The sequence below is a fragment of the Octodon degus genome, unplaced genomic scaffold (genome assembly GCF_000260255.1).
Source record: "Octodon degus isolate 3935 unplaced genomic scaffold, OctDeg1.0 scaffold00139, whole genome shotgun sequence".
Lineage (NCBI taxonomy): Eukaryota > Metazoa > Chordata > Mammalia > Rodentia > Octodontidae > Octodon > Octodon degus.
In genome coordinates, this window is record NW_004524715.1 from 6,933,318 (window position 1) to 6,951,138 (window position 17,821).

Below are 17,821 nucleotides of genomic sequence, written 5' to 3' on the forward strand. Positions count from 1 at the left end.
TAGGTGGTTGCTGAAGAAGCCTGGGAAAACCATCTAAAAAGAAATGATTCTATCATAGTAGATATATTTCATGGCCTTTTTAAATCAACTTTAGTTTGTCCCGAGTGTGCTAAGATCTCAGTAACATTTGATCCTTTTTGTTACTTGACACTTCCATTGCCCATGAAGAAAGAACGTACCTTGGAAGTTTATTTAGTTAGAATGGATCCACTTACAAAACCTATGCAGGTAATGATTATTTTCTTTGCACTTGTTACTTTTATTTAAAAAATTATTATTGACTCAGAAAAATTTAGTGTTTTCTCAAACACAATAATAATTTTTTATCATATAAGAGATTTCATAATGTTTTTCATATTTTGAAAATCAGTGCAACTTTTTAAAATTGTGAAGGGCTAAAAGATATGTAGAAAAATATTCTCAGACACTTAATTTTTATCAAAGATAACTGACTACTTGAGAGACTGAGACAGAATTATGAGTTCAAGGCCAGCCTGAGCACTTTAACAAAAGTCTCATAAAGAGGTTTGGGGTATAGGTCAGCAAACTTGGGCTTATTCCCAAGTTCTTTAAAAGAAAGAAAAAAACTGAGATGTTTGGTTTAGCTTAGTGATTAAAAAACATAGTTTAAACATAGATATATATTCTAGGGATTGTCCCCAGAGCCTTTGCATGGAACTCCATCCCCAGACCTGTTCTATTTTGCAATGAGGTCTCGCTAAATTGCGCAGGCTGGGCTCAGACTCAGGATACTTCCACCTTAGCCCTCCCACAGTAGTGCCATGGGGATTACAAGCATGTGTCACTATGCCATGCTGATAGTACTCTAGTATATTTTATTATCTATAGTTTTTAGACATTTTAGGAATTTAGAAAAATGAAAATTCACTTAGACTAAAAACCTTGGTCTAATTTGTTAATACTTAATACTTTGAGGTTTTAAATATTGTTTATTCCATGCAAAAATCACTATAATAAGCATTAATGTCAATTGTTTACTTATTTTGACAGTGTTTTAGATTATTTCACATTGAGCAAAATACTGTATTTTCTCCCTTTATTACTCAAATTTTCAAAAATTTGAACTCTCCCAGTGAAAGTACCCTCTTTTTCTATTCCTGTTTCCTAAATTCTATTACAGCACTTGACAAATTTTATTTTTACATTCAGCTTACTTTGGTCTTTTATAGACCATAGACACTCTTGAAGATAGAGGACTTAGAAATCTTTGCATTTCCATTACTTACAGCTCATAGATATTAATGTAGAAGTAATCAAAAATGTTGTTCACTCATACATTGTTTTGGTTTCTTTCTGAGTAGAACGCTTCTTTTACTGAACAAGGAAGATGTGATTCCTACAGTAGAAAATTGTTTTCTATAAATTCTTAGCTTAGGGTCGTAGCCTAATTGTTTATGTATGACAGTCATGAAATTATATGAAGGTTATGCTTTGACCAAAATTTTCTTATTCATACAAGAAAGTATTTGGGTTACTAACAGGAGCATATGCAGTGTGCTTGTTTTTTCACTTTATTAAAGCCTAGTTGAAAAAAAATCATGGATTGTTCATTGTTTTTGTTGTTTCCTGCTTCTTGTAATGTGTCCTTCATTAACTCATTGAATCTGATGCCTTCGTGTCTAGTAATGCTGATTACTTCACCTTACCTATCAGCATGACTAGTATAAAAACAACTTGTACTCCACACTGGGAGAGAGTATCTGTTCACATTTTAAAGTTACATCCTTTGATACTTGCTTATTCACTCTGCTAATTAATGCAGGATCATGTATGTTCTTTTCAGTGGAGAGAAACTACATCAGTACTAAACTGTACTGGTACAACTCCAATTTGTAGTTTTCCAGATAAGTGCCAGTGGAGTAAGAGAATATAGAAAAATGAGTAAAAATACATAAAAATGTATTGCAACAAAAACTAACTGTAGATGCTATCTTTTTCTACTGCAAACTTATGAAAGACAGTGCATGCTAATGTCAGTAATATAGTCTGTGTTACATAGTGACTGGTTGCATTCCAGTTACATATTAACCCATAAGTTATATGCTTAATGTTTGTCTGTAATTTGTCCTTCAAATATTTTTTCCAGAATTCAAATTTCATTGATTTATTTTCTCACTTGATTGACTAAGGATATAAATGTGTGGAAGTTAGAGCCATGATCAGCACAGGAAAACTGATTTTTTCCCCCTACATGGAACCAGTAGCAACTTAACTACAAAGTGATATCCTTGGCTGGGGAGATAGTTCAGTGGTCTAAGCGCCTGCCTGGTCTGATCCCAGGCACCACATGCCATGCTGGCCCCATGTCAAACTGGCCTCTGAAACCAGGTGTGGTGGCACAAACCTGTAACCCCAGCACTGAGGAGGCTTAAGAGAGGGAGGAAGATCACTATAAGTCCATGCTAATTGTACCTAATTAATTAATTAATGATTTTTTAAAAAATTTTTAAATGACAGCCTCGAAATGCTATAGTTTAACCAGCTGATAAATAAAATTAGCTGACTTAGCCTACTTGGTGAGTTATCCCATCATTGAAGTTGATTTAAGTTATAGAAGCTTATTAGTTATCAATACAGAATATATTTATAGGTTAAGGATCTGTTCAAAGTGTTAGAAAATGAGGGTGTTTCTAGTGTAGTCCCTTTGTTCTCAAAAAGTTTTGTAGTGTGTGAAAAATGCTAGGGTAGGATACTAAAAGACCTCACAGAGAGTAGCCTACACAAATTTGTGATAATTCCTGTGATGAATCCTAAAGTGATTGTCATAAACAGGTCAAAACTGGGAATAAAGCCTTTATGATCCAAAAAAGGACGTGTACAAAGGTGTGATGGCAAGAGCAGATATGGCTTGTGCTGGTTATCTATGATAACAAGTATGTAGGGTAAGCAGGAGTTACGTTACCGAGATCTCTGATGTCATTGTAGGAAATTTGGACTTAGACTAGAGAAGCCATTTAGTGTTGTAAAGTTCGGAGGTTGTATAGCTAGACTTGTATTTGAGAAAGTAGGAAAGACTAAGAATGGAAGTACCAATTAAGGACCAATTAAGAGGTTTCCATAGTGTTGACAAATGAGAAGGACTTAACCTCAAGATTAGTGTCAAGGTTGATCGTTTGATAGCACTAGTTGAATGTGAAAACTGAAAATGTGTAAATATATTCAGTGATGATGCCAAGTTTACTGGGTAGAAATTTGGGACAGTATTGCCATATGTTTTAAAAGGCCATACAGGAGGCGCAAGTTGAAGAAAAAACTGAAAGTTGAGCATGATGACTGAACATGGGCTTACTGTGTACTGTGGAACCTGGTGACATGGGGTCTTGGATTGGACATTTGAGATCACTCAGTAGGCAGTCAGGCTAAGTATTTAGACAGGAGGAGGGGGAAACTGCACTCAGGAGCACAGTTAAGACGTGAGCTCTGTGAAGATGGTAGTCACTGGTTTAGAATGATAAGATCACCTAAGCCTGGGGTAACCCAGTGATTTTGATCATGTGAACCAGATATCTCTTGAAAATGAAAGCTATAATTAGTAATTATACAAAGACATCAAGTACTCTAATCTAGAACTAGCCAAAACTTTTTCAAGATTTTATTTTTATTGATACATATACTATATAGTGATTACATATATCATGGGAGTTGTACACAACAAATCTTAATGCTTTTTACATCCCTTCCCACTCCCTCCTTGCTCCCTCTGTATCTCTTGGTCCCATTCCCATTTGCAAAAGCTCTATCCCCCTACTTTCTAGTATCTTTCATTTTGCTCTTTGTTTATATATTTTTTTCCTTATATTATAAACCATGCTATATTTAGATTTTTGTGGTTTTGTATTTGACTTAACGGTACTGACTCTAAATACATTCATTTTTCCTACAGATGGCTCAAGTTAATCCTTTATGACAAACAGTACTACTAACTACATTTTCTTTATGCTTCATCAGTTGATGAATTTATGTCAAGATTTTTGCTATGAGTGCTACTGTAAACAAGAGAATCTTTAACTCTTTTGTGAAGATACCTAAGAGGAGAAAAGATGAGTCTAATAGAATTTATATTTTTAGTTTTTTGAGGAAGCTCCATACTGATTCCCATAATGGTTATAGTAATTTATATTCCTACTGACAATATAGAAAGGTTCCTTTTTGCACAGCTTTGACAGCAGTTGTCATTACTTGGTTTCTTATGATAGTTTCTCTTTCTGAAGTAAGGTGGAATCTCAGTGTTGTTTTAATTATTTTGTTGGCCATTTGTACTTCTGAGAAGTGTATTTGTTTCATTTGTCTATTTTTTGATTAGGTCTTTTTGGAGGGTTATCTTAATTATTTTCCATTCTTAATATATCCTAGACATTAGTCCTTTGTGTAAGGAATAGCTGATTGTTTTGCAATTCTGTAGATTGTCTCAGGCCAGGGAGATGGCTCAGTGGAATAAGCGCTTCCCTGGCAAACACAAGGGCCTGAGTTCAATCCCCGGTTCCACCAAAAAAAAAAAAAAAAAATGTAGATTGTCTCTTCACTCTGTAGGTTGTTTCCTTTTCTGTGCTGCTTTTTAGTTTGATAGGATTCCCAATTGTTGATTTTTAATGCTATTTCTTGTGTATCAGGGCTATTACTTAGAAATTGCATCAGGAGTTTTATCAGTTTTATCTTTCAGTCATTTGTGTTTCTTTTTTTAATATTTAAATCTTTGATCCATTTTGATTTTATTTTGGTATCTGAGGAGAAGTATGGGTCAAGATTTAGTCCTCTACATTTGTCTGGCTAGTTTCCCCAGTAACATTTGAGTTGCTCATTACCATGTGATTGGCCCCTTTATCTAAGATCAGACAGCTGAATATGTGTAGGCCATTTCTGCCTCCTCTCCTGTTGCATTGATCCACATGTCTTTGTGTCAATACTGTGCTGTTTTTACCATTGTAACATTGTAATATAACCTGTCTAGGACTGTGATGCCTCTGCTTTGCTCTTGATGCCCAGGATTGCTTGTGCTAATGTAGTTCTTTTGTTTCAGTATGAATTTTAGGATTTTCTTTAGTTTTATGAGAAATACAAATGGCATTTTGGTTGGGAATGTTTTGAATCTGTGTATAACTTATAGAAGTGTGCCTTAAAAAAAAAAGTGTGCCTATTTTGACAGTATTCGTTCTACATAACCAGGAACAGAGTATATTTTTCCATTTTTCTGATGTTTCTTCTATCTCCTTTTTCACCATATGGTAGCTTTATGTCATAGATGTCTTTCACTGTTGTTTTAAGTTTAGCTTCTAAATATTTAATTTTTCTCAATTCTGTTGGGAATGGTATTTCCTAATTTCTCAGTGCATTCATTATTGATGTGTGGAAACACTTGATTTTTGTGTGTTGATTTTGTATTCTGCCATGCTACTGATTTTAGTTATTAATTTAGGATTCTTATATGTAGGCTTTGGATCTTTGTAGAGAATCATGTCATCTGCAAATGATAGTTTGACTTCTTTTCTATATGTATCTTTTATTTCTTTCTCAGCTGATTGTTCTGGCTAACAGATTTGTGTATTAGATTGAACAGGAGTGGAGATGATGTGTTGTTACTGATTTTAGAGGGAAGGCTTTCATCTTTTCCCTACTTACTATGATGATGGCAGTAGATATGTCATAAATGACTTTCATCAGATTGAGATAAGATACTTCTGTACCTGTTTTCTTCGGGATGTTGACTGAATGGATGTTGGAAGTTGCTAATATAAACTAGGATTAGTAGCTGGACATGGTACTATGTGCCTGTAACACAGGCTTCTCCATAGGCTGGGTCAGGAGGACTGCAAGATTTTTTTTTTTTTTTTCCAATGTATTTGGTACTGGTTCTTATTACACAGCTCAGACTCATAGTAATCCTCTTGTTTCAGCCTCCCCAGTGCCGGGATTACAAGTGTGCGTCACCATATCCAGTCTTGGTGGCTGTCTTGGTGCTCATGAGGCAGGACTGGCAGAGCATACAATACCTGAGATCGAATCCACGTCCTTGCGCTTGCCTAGGCAGGCACTTAGACCACTGAGCTATCTCCACAGCCCAGGATTACAAATTTAAAGTAGCTGGGTCAACACAGCAAAGTCCTATATCAAAAAAGGAAAGGAAGACAAAAAGTGAAGAGCAATATAGGACAGCTTCAAAAATATTATACCAATAGAAAAGAAGTATTAGTGTTATAAAGAAACATTTTTTAAGAGACATTGCCAGCAATGTCATTTTGCTGATACAGAAAGATCAATAAAATTGGGGCCAGTAAGATTGACATATATAATCTTGGAAATAGATTAAATAAAGGGTTGAAGACAACCCAGAAAGTGAGTTGAGAATTAAATGAGAAATCAGAAAGTTATAACAGTCAGAATAGATGGTCTTAACGAAGTTAGTGATGAGCAGAGAGGAAGATAATTAAAGGGAATCATTAGATGAAAAGCAGTAAGGGATTCCCTTTGTTTTGTCAGAAAAAATTTGAAATCAAATAATCAGAATAACAATAGTTACTACATTGTGTATTGTTACACTTAAAGTAATTACTCAGTACAAGACATAAACCAAAAAGATTCTTACAAAAAAGAGACAAAACAAATCTTTTCATTGAACTAAGACAAACTGGTCATAAAAATGAAAGCAGTTGCATGTCTATTAAAATACGATGGAATTTGTAATTTAGGGAAGTATTTGAACTTCTATTTCCAATTTATCTCTTTTGTTCTTTGTGTTTTTGTCTTTTGGAAAGACATACATATCCAAGTGTGTATGCAAAAGTGTTAAGATCAAACGGAAAAAAGGATAATTGTTGAGTTTAGGTTTCAGAAAAAGCAGATCAAAATCAGAGCAAAGATGGTAGTGTTGTCTTGGAATGAGAAGAGAGATAATCTTCTAGGAGACAGAAAAATCAAGTTGGGTTTTTTGTTGTTGTTTTTATGGAACTGGGGATTGAACTCTGGCTGTTGCGCTTGCCAGGGAAGCACTTATTCCACTGAGCCATCGCCCCGGCCCCAGAAAAAAACAACTTGTATTGATTCAAGTGAGTCTAATAGGACTAGGATTTGAGAAAGTTTTACAACTGAGTGGCCTCTTTTTTTAGCGATATGGGTGTTCTAATTGTGACCAGAAAAGTAATAGAATATGAAATTAAAGAATAGTGAAGACTTAAATTAATTGAGGAAAAAGATAAAAGCAAATAAGTGATACATCGAATTATTCCGGGGTGATGTTGAAAGACCAGTTGAGATTGGGCACTATAGATTTATAGCACCCCCCACCCCTGAACTTGGGGATATTTTTTCCAGCATATCTGAACAGCTCTGGAAAGGTTCGGCTAAAGTAGAATTTAGTAACAAAGACATTAAAGGGTTAGCAGTAGTATAATAGAAATGGATCCAGATGGAAGTACATGAAATCATCAGGGGGACTCACATGTCATAAGGACTACAAATCTTAGCATGAGCCAAGAATAAAAGAATGTTTCCAGGAGAAGCAAGTAGTAATTGCTAGAAACTAACCTTGTCAAAGTTTAAGATATCAGCAGAAATGAAGCAGTTTTCTCCAATGGCAAAGTCAAGGATGTTGACTACAAGTAGAGGTGTTTGACTGGAGCCAAGGAACCATAAAGCTAGGAAATATCAAGTTGGCCACTTACCCTAGGTATAGCATGACTAGGGGCAGACATTCTAAGTCAAAGAAGGCCATTCTCATCTACCCAATGTTTTGTCCATGGTAATAAAATCATTACAATTTTTTGTTTGTTTTTTAGTACAAAGTGGTTGTTCCCAAAATTGGAAATATACTAGATCTTTGTACAGCATTGTCTGGTTTATCAGGAGTACCTGCAGATAAGGTAAGATGTTTCTGGGGCTGAAGTTGATGTTTAGTTTTCAGTGTTGTAAAACCAGCTTAATAAAAATTTGTTTCCTTTTAGATGATAGTTACTGATATATACAATCATAGATTTCACAGAATATTTGCTGTGGATGAAAACCTTAGTAGTATTATGGAACGGGATGATATTTATGTGTAAGTATAAAATTTTATCATGCAAAATATTGAGAAAAGCATAACAATTTTGGGAATTCATAGTCAGTGTTTTCTTTGTAGGTTTGAAATTAATATCAATAGGACAGAAGATACAGAGCATGTGATTATTCCTGTTTGCCTAAGAGAAAAATTTAGACACTCAAGTTATACGCACCATACTGGTTCTTCACTTTTTGGTCAGCCTTTTCTTATGGCTGTACCACGAAACAATACAGAAGATAAACTTTATAATCTCCTGCTTTTGAGAATGTGGTAAGTGGTGGAAGATTTCATGTTTTTTTGTTTTGTTTTCACTTACGTATTTGGTACAAGGTCTCACTACACAGCTCGGACTCGTGATCTTCCTGTTTTCAGTGTCCCCAGTGCTGAGATTCCAGGTATGTGCCACCACTTGCAGACTCAGTAGCTGGCTCAGCATGCCTCAAGGGTCAGGCCAGTGCAGCATGCAGGACCGGCAATCGAACCCTGGTCCCTGTGCTTGCCAAAGCGGATGCTTAGACCACTGAACTATCTTGCAGGCCCTACCCATGTTTTAAAAAATAAATGAGACTAAAATGCAAAATAAAAATAAACATGCAAGACACTACCAGAATGTTACCAAACAAGTCTGTATTACCACAGGTTTGTTTAGACAACTAGCAGTTTTAAAAATCAAATTATAAAGGTTAAGGTTATAGTTCAGTGGTAGAGCACATTCCTAGCATGTGTGAAAACCTGAGTTTGATCCTCTGGATCATATGAAAAGAAAAAGAAGGTGTGAGAATCAGATTATAGTTTAATCCACTGTACAGATCAGATAACACATTTCTGTGGTAATGTCAAGCCCAGGAAACGTGTATGTAGTCTTACCTGATTTATACCAAAAGTTTCCATTCAAAGGGAATAGAAATCTATCATAAGTATAATTTATACTTTATTTCTTTACGTACACTACCAATTTGGAAACTGGCTAATTATTTAAAAAGGATACCCAGTACTGCAAAAAAGAAAAAGAATAAATTTTCATGATTGATTATTAAATTAGCCTCCGGTTTTGACTTCCTAAAAACCTTCAGTTGAATTATAATCATGAGTAGCATTTCATCCCTTTTAATTTTTATAGTTGAAATGTTTTAGTATTATTTCTTGTATACCCGATTACTGAAGTTCCATGACATGTATGTAAAGATCACAGTATTCTGTATTTCATCGCCAGCATCAACAAAAATAATTTTCTGAACACATTATTCAAATACAAGTGTTCTTCATATAAAGAATTATAAAAACCAGGCCTCCAGAGTTCACACAGTCTAAAAACGAGCATCTGAGCTGAATACCTCTCAGACGAAAAAATACAGATGGCAAGTAAATACATGAAAAACATTCATCATTGGTCATTCAAGAAATGCAAATTAAAACAACTCTGAGATTCCATCTTACCCCAGAAAGAACGGCTGTCATCAAGAAGTCAGCCAATAACAAATGCTGGCTGTGCTGTGGGAAGCAGGAATGCTTATCCACTGTTGAGAGTGTAGACTGCTACAACCACTGTGGAAATCAGTTTGGGAATTCCTCAGAAAACTAGGATTTGAAGGTCCCATTCTACTCAGCTGTACCCAGATACCTCTTGTGTATTTCCCCAGAAGAATTGAAAACATAACAGCAATATATTGTGCACCCATGTTTATAGCAGCACAATTTTTGTCATAGCTGAATCTTGGAACTAACCGAAATGCCCATCAGCTGAGGAATAGATGGAAAAGAAGTAATATTTTTATACGATGGATTATTACTCAGCTATAAAGAAAAACTTGAGGCTTTTATAGGTAAATGGGTACAACTTAAGGCCATACTCATAAGTGAAATAAATTACACCAACATGTGTAAATATCATATTGTCTCCCTGGTGTAAGAACCTGAAAGTAAATCTGAAAGGTACAATAAATACTATGAAAGGGGAAGAAACTACTAGGGAAAGGAGTAAAGAAAAGGTGGGAAAAAATATTTACACATAATATTTATATAGTCATCTCGTGTATATATTTATGTACACGAGATAGCTAAGATAATTTTACTGCTAATTTGTGTTGGTTTATTATAAGGGATAGTTCATGCTTAACTTTAATTTGTTTTTACCAGTTTTACATGCTTATATCTGTTAATGTGAACTACTTTGAAGATAACAATAGGCAATTTAATAGCCATTAATTTCCTGTTTTGGCATTTTGTATCACTTTTTATCTTTTGTTTCTTATTTTTTATTCCCTTTAAAATCAAAAAAATGGAAGTTAAACAAATACAAGTGTTCTAACTTAGAAGTATGGGGGGCCTGCCCCTTAGCTCAGTTCTTTAAGTGGCTGCTTCCACAAAGCAGTCAGGCTCAGGTTGCTGTGGTTCGATCCCCACAACTCCAGCCAGCCAAACCTGCCCTGAAGGCATTCGGAGCAAAAAAAAAAAAAAAAAACCCTTCAGTCTAACTTAGAAGCAATAAAACAATGAAGAACTTTTTTAGTCTCCTCCCCACCCCCCGTCAGCGACTGAACTCAGGACCTTGTGCTTGCCAGGCAAGCACTTATTGCACTGAGCTATTTCCCTGGCCCTGAGGAACTTTTTTAGAAGTATTTTTTAATTGAGAGATTATTTACAACAAACTTTTTAAAAAGATGTAAAAGTTTAGAAGTAACAAATCTATATAGATAAAACACAAATTGGATGCCACATCATAAACTTGAATTTATCTTTGAATCTACTAACTGACCACTGTTACTACATCAGAAGATTTTTGTTTTATTGACAAAGTAAAAAATTCTGTTTTTAAACCTTTGTTCATTGGTTGAACTTGTTTGATTTTCTTAATTTAAGCCGATACGTCAAAATATCTACTGAAACTGAAGAAACTGAAGGATCCCTGCATTGCTGTAAGGACCAAAATATTAATGGAAATGGTCCCAATGGCATACATGAAGAAGGCTCACCAAGTAAGACTTTCCTTTTAAATTGTAGAAGCGTTTTACTTATTGCCTCAGAGAAAAAGTTGAAGTGATAGAGATTGTGAAATAAAAAGGAATCTGCTCACCTGTGAAAAGTAACAATAAATTTTAAATGTAATACTGTGTTTATTTAAAATCTCTAATATCTGAAATTAGGTGAAATGGAAACAGATGAACCAGATGATGAATCCAGCCAGGATCAAGAACTTCCCTCAGAAAATGAGAACAGCCAGTCTGAAGATTCAGTTGGAGGAGATAATGATTCTGAAAATGGATTGTGTACTGAAGAAACTTGCAAGGGTCAGCTCACGGGACACAAAAAACGATTGTTTACATTCCAGTTCAACAACTTAGGCAATACTGATATCAACTATATCAAAGATGATATCAGGCATATAAGATTTGATGACAGGCAGCTTAGGCTAGATGGTAAGTATTTATGAAAAATGGCCTCAATTTGAGCCGTGTGTGTTAAATTTTTAAGAAAAATCCATGAAATTTAGCCTTATGAAAAAATGCCATTTATTTACCTGAAATTTTAGATCTTAATATTCAGATAGCCTAAAACATATTATCAGTGTTTATTGATGTGAGGTTGCATTTCAAGCTTAAGCTCTATATCGTTTTGTTTTGTTTTTAAAACACTGCAGTGATTGATTTGGTAATGCTCTATTCCCTAATCACCTAAGATTACTTCTTTTTTATTCTGGTATATATCTTATTGTTAAAATACATTAATTTTAATACTAAAGCATACTAAATTTTAAAGAAAAATTGTATTTTCCACCTTAGAAAGATCTTTTCTTGCTTTGGATTGGGATCCTGAATTGAAAAAAAGATACTTTGATGAAAATGCTGCTGAGGTACGTCCCATACTATGTCTTACATTTTACTGATTTAGTTTCATTAGTAGAGCTTATCATTGTTTTGTTACATTGTGTTGCTTCTATTAGATATGTTTGTTTTGCCTGTAAAAAGATTGATCATGAACTTTTATTTCCTATTTACATATTGCTCTCCATATAAATTTAAGAGTTAAGTGTTATATAAATCTCAGTTTTAAGCTTATGAGTCTTTTGAGAAAGTTTAGGAGTTTTCATTATTATTCATAGTAAGATGGTATCACTAAAATGAGTTTTGTTTCATTTGTTCTCTTAACTCAAGAAATACTTCTCTTTAGGATTTTGAAAAACATGAAAGTGTGGAATATAAACCTCCTAAAAAGCCTTTTGTGAAATTAAAAGATTGCATTGAACTTTTTACAACGAAAGAAAAGCTAGGTGCTGAAGATCCCTGGTAAGAAACAAGGTTAAATAATTGTTTCTAATTTCTTAATACTTTAAGTCAGTATTTCCTTAAGTTATATTAATAGCAATGAGAGTGTCTTTAGAAGTATTACTACAGTGTTAGGCTTTAATCTCGTTATTGTAATTTCCATTTTCCTATTATATCATAAAATTTTTAGCTGCACTACTGTTTTGAGAGAAGCTTTGTAGGATAAATATAGTGCACCATTTTGCAGTATCATTCCATTGGAGCCTACAAGTATTGAGTTTCCACGCACATTTGTCTTTTTCCACGCACATCTATGTCTTTTTACCATGTTGAAATGTAAATAGTGTAACCCACATTTCTTTCAGCATTTTTTTCTGTGTTAACTTACAATGGTTAGAAATTATTCTGAAAATAAAAATGGTAAGAGTTGCTTTCAGGCTGACATACAATAATTACTGAAGAAAGAAAATCTAGAATTTCCCAGAGTATTTGTTTGTGTTGGTTACTGCTTTTATTAATGGAAATTGATTGTTGTTTGTTCTCTATCAAGATTTAAATACTTCTTTCTGTTTATAGGTATTGTCCAAATTGTAAAGAACATCAGCAAGCTACAAAGAAATTGGATTTATGGTCCCTCCCTCCAGTACTTGTAGTACATCTCAAACGATTTTCTTACAGTCGATACATGAGAGACAAGTTGGATACGTTAGTTGATTTTCCTATCAAGTAAGCTTAACTTGTAGTTGATAAACTTTGAGCATCCTTTTTCACACTTCTGTCATGCTTTTTGTTATATCTGAGTAAACACGTGTCATTGGATTGAGTTTTAGATTATGAACTTGAGTAGTACTAACAATTTGTAAAGATTGAAATTTTACACCTGTTGGAATTCCCAAAGACCAAGGGAAAAGGAATGTTTTTCTAAAAAATGTATAACTCTTTGTTACAGAACTTTTTGGGTTCATTGTAATTCTAAGAAACTTTATCAACTCAGTGATTTGTTTTTCCTAGGAATTATTTTATTGTTTCTCATCAGTTATTCCTACTGGTTTTTTTTTCTAAAAAGGGATAAAATAAAAGTAGAATGATGGATTTAGGAGAAGGACATCGTAATGAAATAAGTTATCATTTGAGTTGTCTTCAGTTTTTTTACTGTGCAACATGACTCACATGGCATAAAGATATGTGGAGACAGGATGATTGTAGTCTTTTTTTCTACTTTTCACTGAACACAGTTGAGAAATTCAGAAAAACAGTAGATAACTTTGTATTCTCTTTCACTTAGTCATTTAACAGGAGGAACTTCATCACATATTTTTCAATTAGAATTTAATACTGTCTCCATGAAAAAGAACATGCAGCAATATTCTTTTTGCTTTTATCTTATCTATGCACCAAAATGTACTTGAAACTGTAAGTGGACAAATACTGAAGACAGACATGTATACTAAATGTGATTAGAAGAATATAGATGATGTAAAATTGAAAATATTTATTGGAGCCAGACATTGTGGAATATAATTATTGCCAGCATTCTGGCAGGCTAAGCCAGAACGACTGCAGATTCAAGCCCAGACTCTGAAACTTACCAAAAAGAAAAAAAAAAACTTTTGCAAAGTAAAAATGTCTAAATTAGATAAATAAAATATTCATTGGGTTGCTCAGTCCAATTACTGGACAAAGAGGGGCTGCTTAGTTTGTCTTTAACAAAACTGTGAGCCATTAGCATTTTCAAAAATTATAGCATGTTGATAATATAAATACAAGAAAGGTAGACTCTGTTGTAGACATTTGGTCTTTTCTTTCCCTGTGGTACTGAGGGTTGGACTCAGGGTCTTTAGACTGAGCTATATCAGCAGCCCTCTTTATCTTGTCTCACTAAGTTGCTAAATTGCCCAAGCTAGGTTCTAACTCATTGTCCTTCTGCCTTGGCCCACCAGGGTATTAGGATTGCAGGAATATGCCCTTTGGACCCACGTGGTCGTTGGTCTTACATTTGGCTAACTAAAAAGCAGTAATTTCAAATTCTAAATACGTGTTTGAGCCAGGGATATAACTCAGTGGCATAGCTCCTGCCTTGAAAGTGTGAGGTTCTGAGTTCAATTCTTGGTACCAAATAAAACAATAAATATATCTGTGCTGGGCATGATGGTGCACACCTGATATCCTGTCACTTTTGGAAACTGAGGCAGGAAATTTGCAATTGAGCCCAACCTGCACAACTTAACAACATAGGGGGACTTTATCTCAGAAAACTTTTTTCCAGATAAGGGCTGGAAATATAGTTTAATGCGATGGTCCTGTGTTCAGTCCCCAGTATTGCAAGGGGTGGGGAGCACTAGTGCCTAGAAATAATATTGAACTATGTACAAAATGGTTACATGCCAGATTCATACACCATAGGTTATAAACAGTTGCATTCGAAGGATATTGCCCATTTTCTGCCATACAGGTTATCAAAACTAAGAAAATCTTGGAGAAAATTGGGCTTTAATATATTTAAATTCTTAAAACTTTCTAAGAGGGTACTTTTCACTGTTCCTTTATTTTTCCCTATGAAAAGTATCCCTGGAAATTATTTTAATATCAAAAGAATCTATTGGGGAAAAAAAATCTTTTGGCCTCAGATAGTAAATGCTAGCGATTGTTTTGCTTATGTAATGAAAAGTAAATACATTTGCATAAAAATATTCATTCGAATCACCCCACCATCACTGACTCATTTTTAAATTCCCAACCCCTAAACAGAATTTTGCCAAAGTACTCAAATCTCAAAGATACATATATGATATGCTTTAAAAGTTGGTTGGCTCTTGATAATTTCTTGAATGAAACATCAGGGAATATCAACACTGGCAGAAGAAGTAGCGTTCATCACGTTTTAAGATTGAATTTAGGAAAAATATAAAATTTACTTGTCTTCTTTTTTAAACAGTGACTTGGACATGTCAGAATTCCTAATTAATCCAAATGCAGGTCCCTGCCGCTATAATTTGATTGCTGTTTCCAACCACTATGGAGGGATGGGAGGAGGACACTGTAAGTCGACAGTTTACCTTTTAGCCCAAGTTGTAGTATTTGAATAATTGTAAGCTTTTTTTTCCTTAAAGTAGTTATTATTTCTAAAATGCCAAAAGCATATTGCATGTAGTAGCTGTCCAGTACTGATTAATGAGTAAATCAGCTTTTAAACCTGTTTCTGTTAATCATATTCTTTAGTTCAAGGCACAGGAAGGAGCACCGGTGATCCATTTGGGATACCTGTCCTTCCCATTTCTTCACTTTCCCATTCTAGCATGTTTGTTGTATGTGCTTTTATAAATCACCTGTATTCGCTTTCACGCATATTTGTTCACTTGTAGTCTCAGTGGGTATTTTTGCTCTTACCATGTAGGCATTCAGTTACTTGGTATCTGCTTAGTTTGTTGCTCCCTGCTAGTCATGGTTCACCTCTACCTTAGTTTTCTCGGCATTCACTTCATGATGGACATCCAGACTGCCTTAAATTTTCTGCCATTATAAGAATGATACCCACAATTTTTGTATGGTCCAATATGTGAGTATTTCTTTGATCTGTGTGCCTAGAATTGAGGTCGTCAGGTTTAAAAAGTCTTCAAGTGCTGCCAGATTGCTCTCTGGGTTCTTTATAGTCTGATCTGTGCTTGACAGATTTTTCTGTAGAACTGTTTATTTTACTAGGATATATCTTTTTCGTTTTTTATTTCATTAATAGTGTTACATTTCATTGAATGTAAAAGGATCTTGTATTTTTTATTATTGTTTCACTTTACTGTCAAGATTACGTCCAGAAAACAAGCTGCAATGTTTTGTTTTGTTTTGTTTTTTTTCTACTTCCTGGATAACAAGTGCAATCTGGGTTTAAGTATTCATGATAACCTTCTGGAGTTTACCTGTCAAGGACTCTAACTTACATAAATGCTTCCATTTATTTTATGTTTATTGGTCTACTCAGTTTTCTCTTTCCTTTTATTTGTATTTTTGACATTTTCTATTTTTCAAAAATGTATTCATTCCATCCAAGTTTTCCAGTTTGTTTACTTTTTTAATTCTTTTTGTCTGTCATCTAGGAGATTAATCTTAGTAATCTTCAAAGACGTAGCTTTTCATTTTACTGTTTCATACTGAACTTCTTCCCTCAGAGCTCATTTTTCTCTTTACCTTTGTTACATATTTCTTCCTGTGACTTCGATTTTACTATGTTCTTGGGGGATTTTTTTGTTTTGTTTTTTGGTACCAGGAATTGAACTCAGTGTTGTGCTTGTCAGGCAAGTGCTGAGCCACTGAGCTATATCCCCAGCTCTGCTTTCTACTGTTGTTGTTATTATTACTACTACTACTACTACTTTTTTTTTTTTTGGCGGAACCAGGGATTGAACTCAGGCCCTTGCACTTGCCAGGGAAGCGCTTATTTTACTGAGCCATCTCCCCAGCCCCCATACTACTATTTTAATGGCCTTGATTAGAACTATAAATTTTCCAGTGAATCCAGCTTTATTTCTAGCTTATAAATTTTGAAATTAACATTTTCATTATCTTTACCATTCTGTGTATTTTTGTTTCCTTTATGCATAGCTAGCCTTGAGTTACTTAATAAGATACTTTGTTTTGAGAGACAGGAGTTTTTATACTGCCATTGTGTGCTTAATTTGTGTTAGCATTTGGAAGCCTGCTCTGTGTTTTGTTAATCTTCAAGAGTTTGACACTTCTGAGCTAGCCTCATGCACGCTGTGTTTCTTGGATTTTCCTCATTTGGACACAAAGTTCCCTATGTCTCCAGCAGTTTAAATTTGCCCATTGTATTCAAAGCATTGCTGTGTGTACTTGCTTGTATTTTGTTGTTCTCAGAGGAATTTCTTGTCTCTTAAGTGTTGATTTATTTTTTCTCCCAACAGTTTTATCAGTTGCTATTTGGCATGATTAATTGTCTTTATGTTTACAATGGTTCTTTCTCTGTGTTTTTACCCCCGAGTGGGACTTAATATCCATCTTTATTATAATTGTTACATTAGGGTTTTTTAAATATCTTTTTAGCAAACTGTTGGATTTATCTCTTATATAGATCACATCATTAGATGTTGTCTTTTTATTCAACCTGAGGATGTGTTTCTTTTATTGTGTAAATGCAAAGTTCACAGTGATCTTGCATCAGATTAATGAACTCATGCCTTCACAGTAGGCTTCAGTGAACACGCAGTTTGATTTCAGAAAGGATAGGGACTGTCCTGCTTCAAGATTGTATATGGTTAGATTTTTGGACTTACATGTAAACATAAGAATTATATAGTTCTTTATGCCTTTTTAAAATATATTCTAATTTTTAAATGTTTTTTCATCATATTCTGTGGGGACTTAAAGTTCAACGTATCAATACTTGATGAAAAATACCTGTTCCATGTTATGCCTAAGATGTTTGATATGCAGACAGATAGTAAGGTTAAGCTTAACAGCCTTGGTTGTATGGTAATAACAATAAGATTCTTTTCTG

The 17,821-nt window shown here is 34.3% G+C and overlaps 1 protein-coding gene across 3 annotated transcripts in view; it reads left to right on the top strand.

Moving 5' to 3' along the window:
• Window positions 1–17,821, top strand: part of Usp15 (ubiquitin specific peptidase 15) — a 124,500-nt gene that overhangs the window by 98,278 nt on the left and 8,401 nt on the right. For all 3 annotated transcript variants that reach the window (XM_004641637.3, XM_004641636.3, XM_023701708.1), the window contains 10 exons: window positions 4–228; window positions 7,791–7,874; window positions 7,956–8,050; window positions 8,132–8,323; window positions 10,913–11,028; window positions 11,197–11,469; window positions 11,833–11,903; window positions 12,221–12,336; window positions 12,892–13,041; window positions 15,251–15,354. In XM_004641637.3, coding sequence (XP_004641694.1) covers window positions 4–228; window positions 7,791–7,874; window positions 7,956–8,050; window positions 8,132–8,323; window positions 10,913–11,028; window positions 11,197–11,469; window positions 11,833–11,903; window positions 12,221–12,336; window positions 12,892–13,041; window positions 15,251–15,354 — 1,426 coding nt within the window. The remainder of the gene's footprint in view (window positions 1–3; window positions 229–7,790; window positions 7,875–7,955; window positions 8,051–8,131; window positions 8,324–10,912; window positions 11,029–11,196; window positions 11,470–11,832; window positions 11,904–12,220; window positions 12,337–12,891; window positions 13,042–15,250; window positions 15,355–17,821) is intronic.